The following is a 13375-nucleotide window of genomic DNA, read 5'->3' on the forward strand; positions in this document are numbered from 1 at the left end:
TTCATACACCTGCAATCCTGAGCCACTTGTTTCTGAGGGAATTTCAAACTGAGATTTGTGACACTCACCCTTGATGGCTTCTGCTCAGTCTGATGCTTGGATTGTACCTCATTTGTACCTTGATTTGGACAGAGGCGTCTGCCACATGAATGTACATATTGGTGTTACACTTAAGGTCGAGGGAATTGGTATTATAATGATATCTTGCAGTCTGATATATATACATTTTAAAAGCTGAGTGATTGCAAACCTACATAGACACGCTGCTGTTGTCTAATGCTGGTTCTTTAGGTGGATGGCATCATTTGTAGTATGTCGGTCTTTACCTTTGAATACAGTCCACTATGCTTTATCAGCAGGTGTGTTTTTTCAGACATCCTTTTGTTTTAGGTTTTTTGCTTTCTTGTCTTGACACTGTGATTGTGAAATACAGATGACACACATGTAGAGAGAAAAACAAAGTTTTCAATTTTAATTGCAGTTTGTCAGTTTTTACAGTAGTGTTTGTCCGATGGACATTTCTTCAGTGATTGTGCTGAATGATGTGCTCTGAATGAATGACCTTTTATCCGTAGCATTATGAATTATATGTGTATTTTATCTAGTCTGTGTTTTCACTGTGAAGATCCAGGCTTGGTCTTGTGTTGTACAACAATAATACATTTTTCTCAGGTTGTGATTTGACAGAATATAAGTCGCCTTGTTCATTAAAATACAGTCTGAGTTTCATACAGGTAGTCTGGAGAGGCCATACTGACAGAATGAGGGACTTTCCCTTCCAGGTAACCCAAATAGTTTTGCTCGTACAGTGATTTTGGTAACAGCTGTTCTGCCTGATTTTTTTCTTCCTCTGTGGATTGACGGGTTTAAAGTGATTGGTTTTATCTACTTGTGTCTGGGCTATGCTGCCAGGTCTGGTTGTTTTAATATAGTAATAGCTTCTATATAGTAAGTGTTGCATCTAATGCATCTGCTGTTGCCTTGTTCATACTCATTGATAAACTGTATCATGTGTCTCTATTCTGTGATGGTAGGAGGGAGTTTGTTGTTATTTTTCTTCTCTTCAGCAGAAGGCAAAGGCTGATTCAGTCCATCTTTAATTGTATGTGGTGTGGTAAGCTGCTGTAATCACCTTCATCACTGTAGTATTTGCAGATGTGCAGTGTTATACAAGTTTAGTATACTTGGTATAAGTGGTCTTTGAGGGTTGTGGCCTTTTTTCTTTAACAAAATACAATACTGAAGTCATCTGCAGAAAGTATCTTGCAAAAAGGAGATTCCCTCATTCTGCTCTTGCATTCCAGACATTTATTAAATTTGCACATCAAATCAATCTCTACAGACCCTTTAAGTTCTTCTTGAATGCAAGAGTAGTGAGCGGGAATTTGCTTTATTCCAAGATTTTGAGCTCGTCTTTTGTGCATACTAAGTCTTTATTGCAACAAAGGACATAAAACTATGGCTGTATCTTTTGATTGCAACCAATAAAGAAAACTCAAAACACAAATCCAACAGTATACAGACAGGACACTGCTGGTAGGAGATTCTACTTTACTTTCAGAGTTCATATGGTGGAGAGATTACTCCCAACTTTAAGAAGAAACAGGATGGAGATATCTTATCAGCAGCGTTTAGTGTAGTCTTTTCTACTTTGTTTTCTTTTTGATGCGTGATTAAATAAACCAATCAGAAGTTAGGGAGTAAATGTAACTACATGAATTAACTTCCCTTTTAAATATTACTTCTTCCCTTTTTAATCCAACTACAGACACAGGTGCTCAGTATGCCAAACTTTTACTACCATGCAGATGCAAAATCATGATTATAGTGATTACAACCAATTTAGCTTTAGCTCTTTTAAAAGCAGAAGAAAACTATCCGAGCTCAGAGAATTACTAACTAGTCAACAAAAATATCAGAACTTATTTTATTTTATTTTATGTTTTTTGGTCATACATGATACAATCAGACAGTAACAACAGGACAGTAGATGTGAGAGATCGAACAGTTCAAAAGTATGTAAACAGTCTACCATGCTGACCTTGGCATGCAAGCAGCTGAGGCTAAACATTTTAGGCCCAGGGGGTCCAGTTTGAAAACACTCATGCAGACCAGCAGGTCAGCATTACATCCTGAAGGGGGAAAAAATACACAGACACTGGGATCACTACGCCAGGTTACCTCAGAGGGTCGCATGCTACCATTATTTATTGAAGTCTATGCAGCAATGTTTCGGTGAACATGAGGAAAGGTGACTGACTAATCATTGTGTGAGGAAATCAAGTCTACAGCACAGAACCAAGACTGAATCTTAACAGTAACAAAACACGAGTAAAAACACACCAGCCTGCATACATTTCATGCACACTGTAAGACTTGTTTGTTGATGTTGCTACTTTCCTGATTTGAACCTCATGGATAACTAAAGCTGCAAATATTGCTTATACATCATCGTAACTGTTGTGTCTGTTTCATATGGATATATAGCAAGCTACAGTTTGAACAATTTGACGTGTTTTTATTTTTTTTTAGTCTGTGTTTTTGTTTAATTTAACTCACGGTGGCGCTATACACCAGCCTAAAGACGTTTGAATTCCTCTGTCCTTTGGTGTGGACGCACATTATTGTGCTCTTGTGTCTTGATAGGGACACTTACCCTGGAATCGCGGTTGCTCATTCGTGTTAGGTGGTTGAACTGCCATTGTTCGCCTTATTCTTCAATCTGTTAGGAGCTCATCGTCGATGATGGATTCGAAAATAATCTTGTTTCAAACGTGCGGGTTTTATTTCCTCCTCCTTTTCTTGCACGCCGCATATGGAGACATGAGCTATTCTTTTCCTGAGGAGATGAAACGAGGATCAGTTATTGGAAATATAGCCAAGGATCTCGGGCTGGGGACCGGCGCGCTGTCCAACAGAAGAGCCCGTATTGACACCGATGGGACCGATAAACGTTACTGTGACATAAACCTGAATAACGGAGAACTGGTTGTTGCCGACAGGATTGACCGAGAGGGGCTTTGTGGAGAAAAGGCTTCGTGCATCCTAAAACACGAGCTCGTGCTGGAGAATCCTCTCGAGCTCCATCGGATTAGTCTTCACATTCAAGACGTTAACGACAACTCTCCACAATTTAACGAAGAATTGATCAACATAGAAATTCAAGAGTCGGCAGACAGGGGAGCTCGTTTTGTGATAGAGGAGGCGCACGATGCGGATGTAGGACAAAATTCAGTTCAGCAGTACAGCCTTAAAAAGAATGATAATTTCGTTTTGGCTGTTGATGGAAACACAATAGAGCTTGTCCTTGATAAAGAGCTTGATCGAGAAAAGCAAAAAGAGATCAATTTGCTCCTTACAGCTCTAGATGGTGGCTCTCCTCAGAGATCAGGTACAGTAGTCATTCACGTCACAGTGCTGGATGCTAATGATAACGCCCCAGTGTTTAGCCAGGCCCTTTATAAAGCCAGTCTGCCTGAAAACTCTCCTTTAGATACTGTAGTGGTCACAGTGAGCGCCACTGATGCAGACGAGGGAGTCAATGGAGATGTGACTTATGACTTTGGACATGTTGCTGATGATGTGAGGAAGATATTTAGTATTGACCGTAAAGTAGGTGAGATACGTGTAATTGGCACAGTTGACTATGAAACGACCACATCCTTTGAAATACGCGTTAAAGCAAAAGATGGGCTAGGGCTTTCATCTTATGCTAAGGTAATAATTTCTATCACTGATGTGAATGACAACGCACCTGTAGTCAATTTGAAATCACTGACGAGTCCCATAGCAGAAGACACCCCACCTGGTACAGAGGTGGGCATCATTAACGTGCAGGACAGAGACTCTGAACGCAACAGACAGGTCCGCTGCTCCATTCAGCAAAACGTCCCCTTTAAGTTGGTCCCTTCTATTAAAAACTATTATTCTCTGGTGACCACAGGACAACTGGACCGTGAACTAGTGTCTGATTACAACGTTACAATCACTGCCACTGACGAGGGCTCTCCACCTCTGTCCTCCTCTAAAACTGTTGAGTTATCTGTAGCAGACATCAACGACAACCCGCCTGTGTTTGAGGAACAGTCCTACAGCGCATATGTGACTGAAAATAACAAACCTGGCTCCACTTTATGTTCCGTTACTGCTCGAGACCCCGACTGGAGACAAAACGGTACAGTGATTTATTCTCTGTTACCCGGTGAGGTGAACGGTGCCCCGGTGTCCTCCTATCTATCTGTTAACGGAGACACGGGGGTGATCCACGCTGTGAGGTCGTTTGATTATGAACAGTTCAGGAGTTTTAAAGTCCACGTGATGGCCAGAGACAACGGTTCTCCTCCGCTCAGCAGCAACGTGACCGTCAGTGTGTTCATATCGGACGTGAACGACAACTCTCCTCAGATACTGTACCCCGCCCCGGAGGGCAACTCCTTCATGACCGAGCTGGTCCCCAAAGCTGCACACGGAGGCTCTCTGGTGTCCAAAGTGATAGCGGTGGACTCGGACTCCGGACAGAACGCCTGGCTGTCCTATCATATAGTGAAATCCACTGATCCGGGACTTTTCACTATCGGTCTCCACAGCGGAGAGATCCGGACACAGCGGGACATTTCTGAGTCTGACAGCATGAAACAGAACCTTATTGTGGCAGTGAAAGATAACGGACAGCCCTCTCTCTCCGCCACCTGTTCCATGTATTTACTTATTTCTGATAACTTGGCTGAGGTGCCCGAACTGAAGGATATTTCTTATGATGAGAAGAACTCCAAGCTGACCTCATACCTGATTATAGCGCTGGTGTCTGTGTCCACGTTCTTTCTGACCTTCATCATCATCATCCTGGGTGTGAGGTTTTGTCGCAGGAGAAAGCCCAGACTGTTGTTTGATGGAGCAGTCGCCATCCCCAGCGCTTATCTCCCTCCTAATTACGCAGATGTTGACGGCACAGGAACTTTACGCAGCACGTACAATTATGACGCCTACCTGACAACAGGGTCTAGAACCAGTGACTTTAAGTTCGTGACGTCTTACAATGACAACACGCTGCCTGCTGACCAGACTCTGAGGAAGAGTCCTAGTGACTTTGCAGATGTGTTTGGAGATAGTGATGCTTCTCCTGAGGTAGGGACATGTTTCATTTTATCTGTCCCCGACGTGTAAAACGACACACTCACACACACACTGTTCATGTCAGTGGTCTTTGTTATATCCAACAGTTGTCAAACAGCGGAAATCTCTGATTGGCTCGTTTCTCTGTCCTTGGTGCTGAACAGTGAGATTCAGATTTTTGGGCCCCTTGACTTCTGTCTTCTATTCTGTTGTCACTGTTCTCTGTCGCTGAGTTTCATTTGTTTTAATGTCTTCATTTTGATAAGTTGCTGCTCTGTTCTCATTATCCAGTTTTAAAGAATTAATCATTTACACATTTTTAACTGGACAATTAAAAAAGCTGTTTCCCTTAACTCTACGTTTTTAGCTTTAGACTAAATACACCTGATATTTAAACATTCTTGTATGTAATTCTCATTTTCCTTTTTTTTTATCCACTTTACAAAGATTAGACAAGCTGTTTCACGTGACTTAACACTGTTCGTCAATTGAACTTTAGTAAACTTCACACATATCAGACCTGTATTAAAGTGAACTGTGCATTTATCAAGCAATAATTTGCTCAGTAACTCTAACAATATCAAGCATGACCAGTAGAACATGTCCATGTCCTAACCCTAACCCATGTCCCTGAGCTGTTTGTAATGTGCGCCCTAAATAGCTGGGAGCTCGGGGCGAAACAAAAAGCAAACTTTCACTGAAACTCTGGATGTAATACAAAATGTTTTATATCCTCAGAGCTCCGCGTTCTTCATGTTTGCAGCAGCGTACTGCACATTCACTGGTCTTTACTTTGGTTTGTTTAATGGCATGCAGTAGTTAAAGGCATTTATTTTTGTCATTTGACAGTGCACTTAACAGTGATCTATTTCATATAGCCTCAGTCTTTGATGTATTATGAGGCTCCCATAAATCAAACTTGTATTTCTGTCACAAACAAAAAAAAACCCCTTTTTTTTCAGTTCAGCTGCAGCTTTTTCAGACGTCTTTGCAGCTTTGCAATGGTAGACTTTCCTTTAAGCAACACTCACTGCTCCATAATATTGTATGAATAATAAGTTACTCTTCATTCAGAGGGTGTTTTATGTGCATATGTGGATGGAAGAATAGCTAAAATATAGTCAGACCTATATATTATAATAAGGGATATTATGTAGATGTTATAGCACAATGTCTATTTAACACTATATATACAGTACAGTAAGATAATTCAATTTTGCAGTGTTATTACACAGCAATTGTTTGTAGACTTCACATGTGTGAGTGTGATGGCGTGTGGAGAGAAACTGTTTGTGTGTTGCTTGTTTGGATGTAGAGTGCTCTGAAGCACCTACCAGAGGGAAGAAGTTGAATCAAGTAATGCACTCGGTCTGAGGTGTCAGCAATGATTTTCCCTGTTGTACAAGTTCTGGACACTGGCCATTTGGCACCTTTTAACTGTCTGTTCAAGCCTTTGCTTTTGCTGTGTTCCTCCCCTGCTGCTTCAAACATGAATGTTCATCTTGTATAATATTATGTTACCACAACCTGATTTTATCTTGATCACAGTGCAAGATGATATTAAAAATATCCGCAGATTTAATGCATGTGCCTTATCGCAGACAGTCTGCGATAAGGCACTGTTGTAATTATCATCCCAGTCTCTTGGTGACGCTCTTTTATAAAGTCTGACTCATGGATGCTATGGCGTGTCTCACTTTATCTGTGTCAGTGGAACTGGAGTATTGGGTTAGAGCCGAGGGCTGTGTAGGCATGCGTGCTTGTGTATGTGTGGGTGTGTATGAGGGAGAGAAGGAGAAGGAGAGAGAGAGGCTGTGTGTGAGAGAGTGTTAGTGAGGCCGAGAGAGAGGAGAGGGAGAGAGCGAGAGAGAGAGAAGTGGTGAAATGGGGAGAGAGAGAGAGGAATCCAAGCTGACAGCATCCCTAATAGAGCATGATTAACTCAGTATAGAGAAGCAGGGAATCGTTGGATTACAGCAGCATTTTCAGTTCGATATTTGGATGTATATGTTCAGGATTTAGCTATAATGTCGACAGTACATTTGTTTCTGAAAACATGTTTAACAATGGACCAGCGAATAAACTTAAAATGGTGGCTCCATCTTTTACTGTTTAGCCTCCTTTTTGGTGTTTCGTTTGGAGAAGTCCGTTACGTCCTTCCCGAGGAGATGCAGCGAGGGTCGGTTATCGGAAATGTTGCTCGGGATCTGGGGCTGGAAGTAACGGAGCTTAATGCTCGTCGAGCCCGTGTTGTTGCAGAAGGAACTAGCCAGCTGTGTGAACTCGACACTGCGTCAGGCAATCTTTTGATCAGCCAACGGATAGACCGAGAGGAGCTCTGCGCGCAAGCGAGTGTCTGCATCCTACAGTATCAGCTCTTACTTGAAGACCCCCTTCGAGCATACAGCTTAGTTTTGGATATTGCAGATATAAATGACAACAGCCCAGTGTTCGCTGCAGGGGAGATCAAACTAGATTTGGTCGAATCCACAGTTCTGGGGAGGCGCTTTCCGTTGGAGAGCGCGCATGACCCCGATTTGGGAACCAACTCAGTCCGTGAATATAAACTGAGCCCGAATGATCACTTTGCACTGGAAATGAGTACCCAAATAAACGGCAATGCTTATCCTGAACTAGTTCTTAAAAGGGCCTTGGACCGGGAGGCACAAGCTGAACATGTACTGAAAATCAATGGAATCGACGGGGGGAATCCAGTCCGATCAGGAACTGCATCTATCCACATCCGTGTTTTGGACGCCAATGATAATGTCCCAGTTTTTAGCCAACGAGTTTACAAAGCCTCTGTGCTAGAGAACTCGGCCGTAGGGACTGTCATAGCAACGCTGAATGCCACGGACCCGGATGAAGGTGTTTACGGAGAGATAACATACTCTTTCACTCACCTGTCAGACAAGATGGGAGGAGTTATTGAAATTAACCCTCTGAGTGGAGAAGTTCGGGTGGCGGGTCTTATTGACTATGAAGAGGATAGTACGCACGAGCTGGATGTTCAGGCTAAAGATGGGGGTGGCCAGGCCTCTCACTGTAAACTTGTAATTGACGTCATTGACGTAAATGACAATAAACCTGTGATCGAGATAAAGTCAGCCTCTGCTAACGTGGCTGAGGACTCTAAACCAGGAACTATGGTTGCTCTGATTAATGTGTATGACCTGGACACTGGGAGCAGTGGGCGCGTCACGTGTACAATCTCAGACAATGTGCCATTTAAATTTGTGTCAGAGGTTAAAAACTACTACATGTTAGTGACCGACGGAATGCTAGATAGGGAACTTCAACCAGAGTATAACATCACAGTTACGGCCACTGATGCGGGCTCTCCGTCACTCTCGAGTGTAAAAGTTATAACAATCGTGGTTAATGACATAAATGATAACCCACCGACTTTTACGCAGAGCGAGTACAATGCCAACATCTTAGAAAACCAGCCCGTTGGCACGTTTGTGATGAAATTGAAAGCAGAGGACAGTGACGACGGCACTCATGCTAAAATACTGTACCAAATATCAGGGGACACAAACTCAGAAGTGTCCTCCTTCCTTACCATCAACTCAGAAACAGGGGAGCTCTTCACATCACGCCTGTTTGATTACGAACAGTCAGTTCACTTCCAAATTAAGGTGACAGCTCGAGATGGAGGCGACCCTCCACTCTCCACCACCTGCGATGTAAACGTTTTTATTAAAGACCAAAATGATAATGCACCTGTTGTCCTATATCCTGTCCAAACTACCGGGTTCATTGCTGAAGATATGGTACCAGTTGAAGCGCCTAGAGGTTACCTGGTTACTAAGGTGGTAGCTGTGGACGCCGACTCCGGCCACAACGCCTGGCTCTCCTACAGAATAATCACAGCAACGCGGCCTAACCTGTTTATAGTCGGTCTGCACACAGGAGAAATCAGAACTGTGCGAGCTTTCTTCGAGGACGATGAACCCAAACAAACTCTTGTCGTTTTAGTATCGGATAACGGGCCCGAAACTCTCTCCGCCACTGTTACAGTCAGCATAGCAATTGGTGACGGGCTTCCTGTTTTAAACGAACTCTTTGAGTTTGCAGATGACTCACAGGACAGCGATAACTTAACGCTTTATTTGATTATCGCGCTTATAGCCGTTTCCTCTCTTTTCATCCTTTTAATCAGTGGAGTGTTTTATGTTAAGCTCTGTCGGCGTACTTATGTTTACCGTTCAACCACCGCGAGTCTCCCCGTCTTCCCCACGGCCTACTGCCCCCCTAGTTTTACAGATTTAAGCCGTTGTGGGACCCTTCTGAAAGATGAGCGCTACGATTCCTTCTTGACCACTGGGTCGTGGAGAGGCGATTTTCGTTTCGGCTCAAACACAGACACCGACACACTGAAGCAAAGAAGCGCAGCCTACCAAAAAAACACCATACGGCGCGCCAGTACAGACAGAGCGAGTCTGAAGGTGAGGGCAGGGGCACCGCATCCTTGTTATGTGGTCAAATGAGAGTCGGCCATAACTTATTGTAAATATGTTGTAAAATAATCCCTGTGCGGTGAATTCAACTTGGACCTTCTCACTGTCAAATATGTTGTACTTTTATTCATTTTCATTTCTCATGGTTTTATAGAACTGCTAGGACAATACATACTGTGGTTGTGTATGTTTTAAAATGTGAACATCTTTCTACGGAAGTATTTAGGCATGAAAATGTTGTCAATGCATCGATATGTTTTATTAATGCTCTTGGAGTTTTGCATATAACCCCAATCTCATCCCCCCACGACCTGACCTCGAGCAATCTTAACCTTGTAGATAGCCTATCTTCTGGAATATTTTCGAAAATAGTATCATAGTAGTATAAATAATATATCTGTCTGTTTTGTTTGCAATTGTTTTTTTTTTTTTAAATCAAAGACTGAGACAGTTTACAACCTTAAAAGCTCAAACTTAAATATTGAATTGATGACCTTTCTAGACCTTTCTGATGACTCTCTGACTATATCTTCTGAGAGCAATACAGTTAAGGACATGTAGTCATAGCTATTTGTCTTTTTCTTTGTTCGTGGTAGATTTGTCTTTTATGTAAAACACCTTCACACTTTCATTTATTGCCCATTTTCGACTTGGAATACACTACAGCCAAGTTTTGATAATGTTATATGTTTTCAGACAGTAACACAAATATTTTGTTGTGTGACAGAGACATAATAAAAGTTTTGCACTACATGCTATGAATTGAACAATATGTAAACAGACTATGACTGTACACTGATGAAAAATAAACTTGAAGAGAAGATTGTGTTTTACTTCTCCATTGGCCCAATGACCTTTTGCACAGGACAGTAGTGAAGGACATCATCATATATAATTAATAAGAAGAAAAGACTTGCATGCATGTGCAGTACAACATGCCTCCCCTAAAGGTTTTGAACAGCAAGTATTACTGGTAAATAAAACTCAAATCAACCTCCTCCAGATCTCCTCTTACTTCTCTGCTTTGGCCTCAAACATGGACATTGTCAAGTTATAATGTACTTACAAGTCATACTCAGTGACTGCAAAACAATATGTAGATAATTGCATATCGTTGTAGGTTTTTTTATACCATAATTTTGAAGGTTATTTGAAATACTCAGTTTGAATGATAGATAATTGTCCAGTGACATTTATCTTGCATACATTTTACTATATAATATGAGAGATATTACATTTGAATCTGTCGACACGAGTAAATTAGTAGTTCAGTGCTTAGATACCAGCACTACTAAAACAATGCTTCGTATTATTTAACCAGAGAATACCTATGGCCATGAAATCAATCTGAGCTCTTCCACAGTGATGCGACTACTGCTAATAATAAAACATAGATAAACCATGTTGGGTTGTTTCATTTAGATCAACTCTCCATTAGACTCTTCTAAGGCCTCTTTGGCATCAAGGCACATACACGTTTCAGACATGCAACAGTAAAAAAAAAAAAAAAAAGTACAAACGCAAAGCACTTTTAAAATCACAAACAACAGAAAACAAAATATTCGTTATATATATGAATGTTGAAAAGTACCTGCATTCAGGTCAGTGGTTAGTTTAATGGTTACGTGTGTCTGTGTGTTTGCAATGCGCAATCCTGCCTGCTAGTGACTGTGTCATGGTGGTGAAGCAGAGAGGTTTTGTCATCAAAAGAACTCCCATGTGAATTCATGTGTGTTCCTGTTCGTGTTATAGCTGCAGGCTCATCTGTGCTCCTAATTTTCGCCATGGAAGGAGAGAGCTGAATTTTATTTTATTATCTGGGTCAGAAGAACATTGTTTTAAGCAGTGTGGTTGACAATATTGGAGAATAATAGAAAAGTATGTCAATTTAACAACATGGCTGATTTTAATTAACACAAGCGTCACATAGTTCTCAGTGTCTTTTAATACTGAGGGTAGTTTAGTTTAGTTTTATTGAAACATCTTGTGCAGAGGAGGAGAGGAAATGCCCATTATGTGTGTAATTCTAGGATTGGGAACCTTTCAGGGACACCTTTAAGCTGCACTCCTTTCTCCGCATTTGTTGATTACGCAGAGCCATTTTATTTCACTAGATAATTGTGTAGATGTGAATTTCTTGCACAGTATTATACTTTGGTTGTAACGTTGAACTTGAAATTTTAATTTTACATATTTACTATATAATAACATCACAGGATGAGGATTGTTAAATTAGGCTGGTTAAAGTAGGAGTTAAAGGAAGCATAGTATAATGTAGGTCAAGGATCTAACACACCTAAGGTCCCTGCTTTAACTGACAGTCAAAGTTACTTCTGAAGAGTCTAGTTTAAAGACATAGACACAGCTCCATCTTTTGATTTGCTAACAGTGCTCTGGAGTGAGCAGGAAATGGAGCAGAACAGAGCTGAGCAGGTTGAAGCATTAGCTTGGTTGACAATATCACATTTTTTTATTAACCAAAAAGGAATGGTTGTCCTACTTAAGAAATAGACTTCTTTATGCAGCTGATGAGCTTGGACATCTATCTAGAGACTATTTATTAGATCTACGCCAAGGTTTGGGTGTATCTTGGTTATAGCAGTCCCTGGAAGTTCTCCTATAGCACTTTGTGATGACTTCTTTAGGGCAGTTGCAAAACATCACAGGATCTCATATGCCACAAGATGACAACATTACATTATCCATTATTTCACTACGGATATGTATATAATGTGAGAAGATGTGATGAGATGTGATTAATACTAACTGTTTCTTTTTTCTCCTTTATTTTCTCGGTGCCCTCCTTGAATGAAACTTCCATTTTGATCCAACAGGTAAGATCATTTTGCTTTCTCTTTAAATCTCACGCAGTACACTACTTTTTATTACTCTGTTATGTTAGCATTACAGCCTCATCAACACCACACTCAACTCCCACAATCAATACGGAACACAGTTGACCCAGAATGAGTTTCTATCTCTTTTCCTCTGTATCTCCTTTTCACCACACACAAACTGTATTGAAACCAACTCACAAACCTCACATTATTGTTTGTACGACACATGTCTTCTCAAACGCTGCTTTGAAAGTCATATTCAGACTGAAGACTGAAATTGTAGCTCGCAGTCTCGTAACACAGGCAGCTGTGTTGCTCTCATTTGTGTGTGCTATGTGATTCTACCCTAGGCTTTAAACTTCATGAATATTAATGATCCTGGCTGCTGCTGTGCAGTCATTACCTGAATAATGCACAATCATGATGTGCAGAATGTTATGCTCTGCTGCAGTATATGCTAATATTATGTGTGACCAGGGGGACGATGCCACTCACTAACATGACCCATTTAAAACATAGGCATTCCTACCTGTGCAGATGCATGTTTCAGCTGCATAGAGCAGGAATATACTGCTGTGCAATGTGTTAGTATGCATTCATGCTTGAGGATGAGTGTTGCAGTAGTTTCATACTAGATGGTAAATCCACTGCTCAAATGTAGGTCACTGGATTTATCAGTCAGATTGGATCAGGAGAGAGGAGATTATCTATCTATCTATCTATCTATCTATCTATCTATCTATCTATCTATCTATCTATCTATCACTGTACCGTTTTACATTGTTTGTATATGTCCTCAATTTGTTCTTAGCGTTGTTTAAAAATATCCACATCTCTCTCTTACATTTGAGATTATTGCAGCTGTTACATTTTAAAATAACCTGGAGGGAAGTTGTGGGATTACTGAACCAATTCCCAAAACAAAGTATTCTCAGGTTTACCCACTTGTGTTCTTAATCAGTT

General features: G+C 41.1%; 2 protein-coding genes across 2 annotated transcripts; both read left to right on the top strand.

Moving 5' to 3' along the window:
* The first annotated feature begins 2742 nt into the window (after positions 1-2742).
* On the top strand, positions 2743-5163 carry LOC139291769 (protocadherin beta-15-like). The gene has a single exon (XM_070913873.1). The coding sequence runs from the start codon at positions 2743-2745 to the stop codon at positions 5161-5163; it is 2421 nt and encodes an 806-aa protein (XP_070769974.1).
* Positions 5164-7139: 1976 nt separating this feature from the next.
* On the top strand, positions 7140-9605 carry LOC139291770 (protocadherin gamma-A4). The gene has a single exon (XM_070913874.1). The coding sequence runs from the start codon at positions 7140-7142 to the stop codon at positions 9603-9605; it is 2466 nt and encodes an 821-aa protein (XP_070769975.1).
* Positions 9606-13375: the final 3770 nt, after the last annotated feature.

Source organism: Enoplosus armatus, chromosome 10 (genome assembly GCF_043641665.1).
Source record: "Enoplosus armatus isolate fEnoArm2 chromosome 10, fEnoArm2.hap1, whole genome shotgun sequence".
Classification (NCBI taxonomy): domain Eukaryota; kingdom Metazoa; phylum Chordata; class Actinopteri; order Centrarchiformes; family Enoplosidae; genus Enoplosus; species Enoplosus armatus.

Coding starts and splice junctions, on each gene's coding strand:
- LOC139291769 (XM_070913873.1), top strand. CDS start 2,743: ATGATGGATTCGAAAATAATCTTGTTTCAAACGTGCGGGTTTTATTTC.
- LOC139291770 (XM_070913874.1), top strand. CDS start 7,140: ATGTCGACAGTACATTTGTTTCTGAAAACATGTTTAACAATGGACCAG.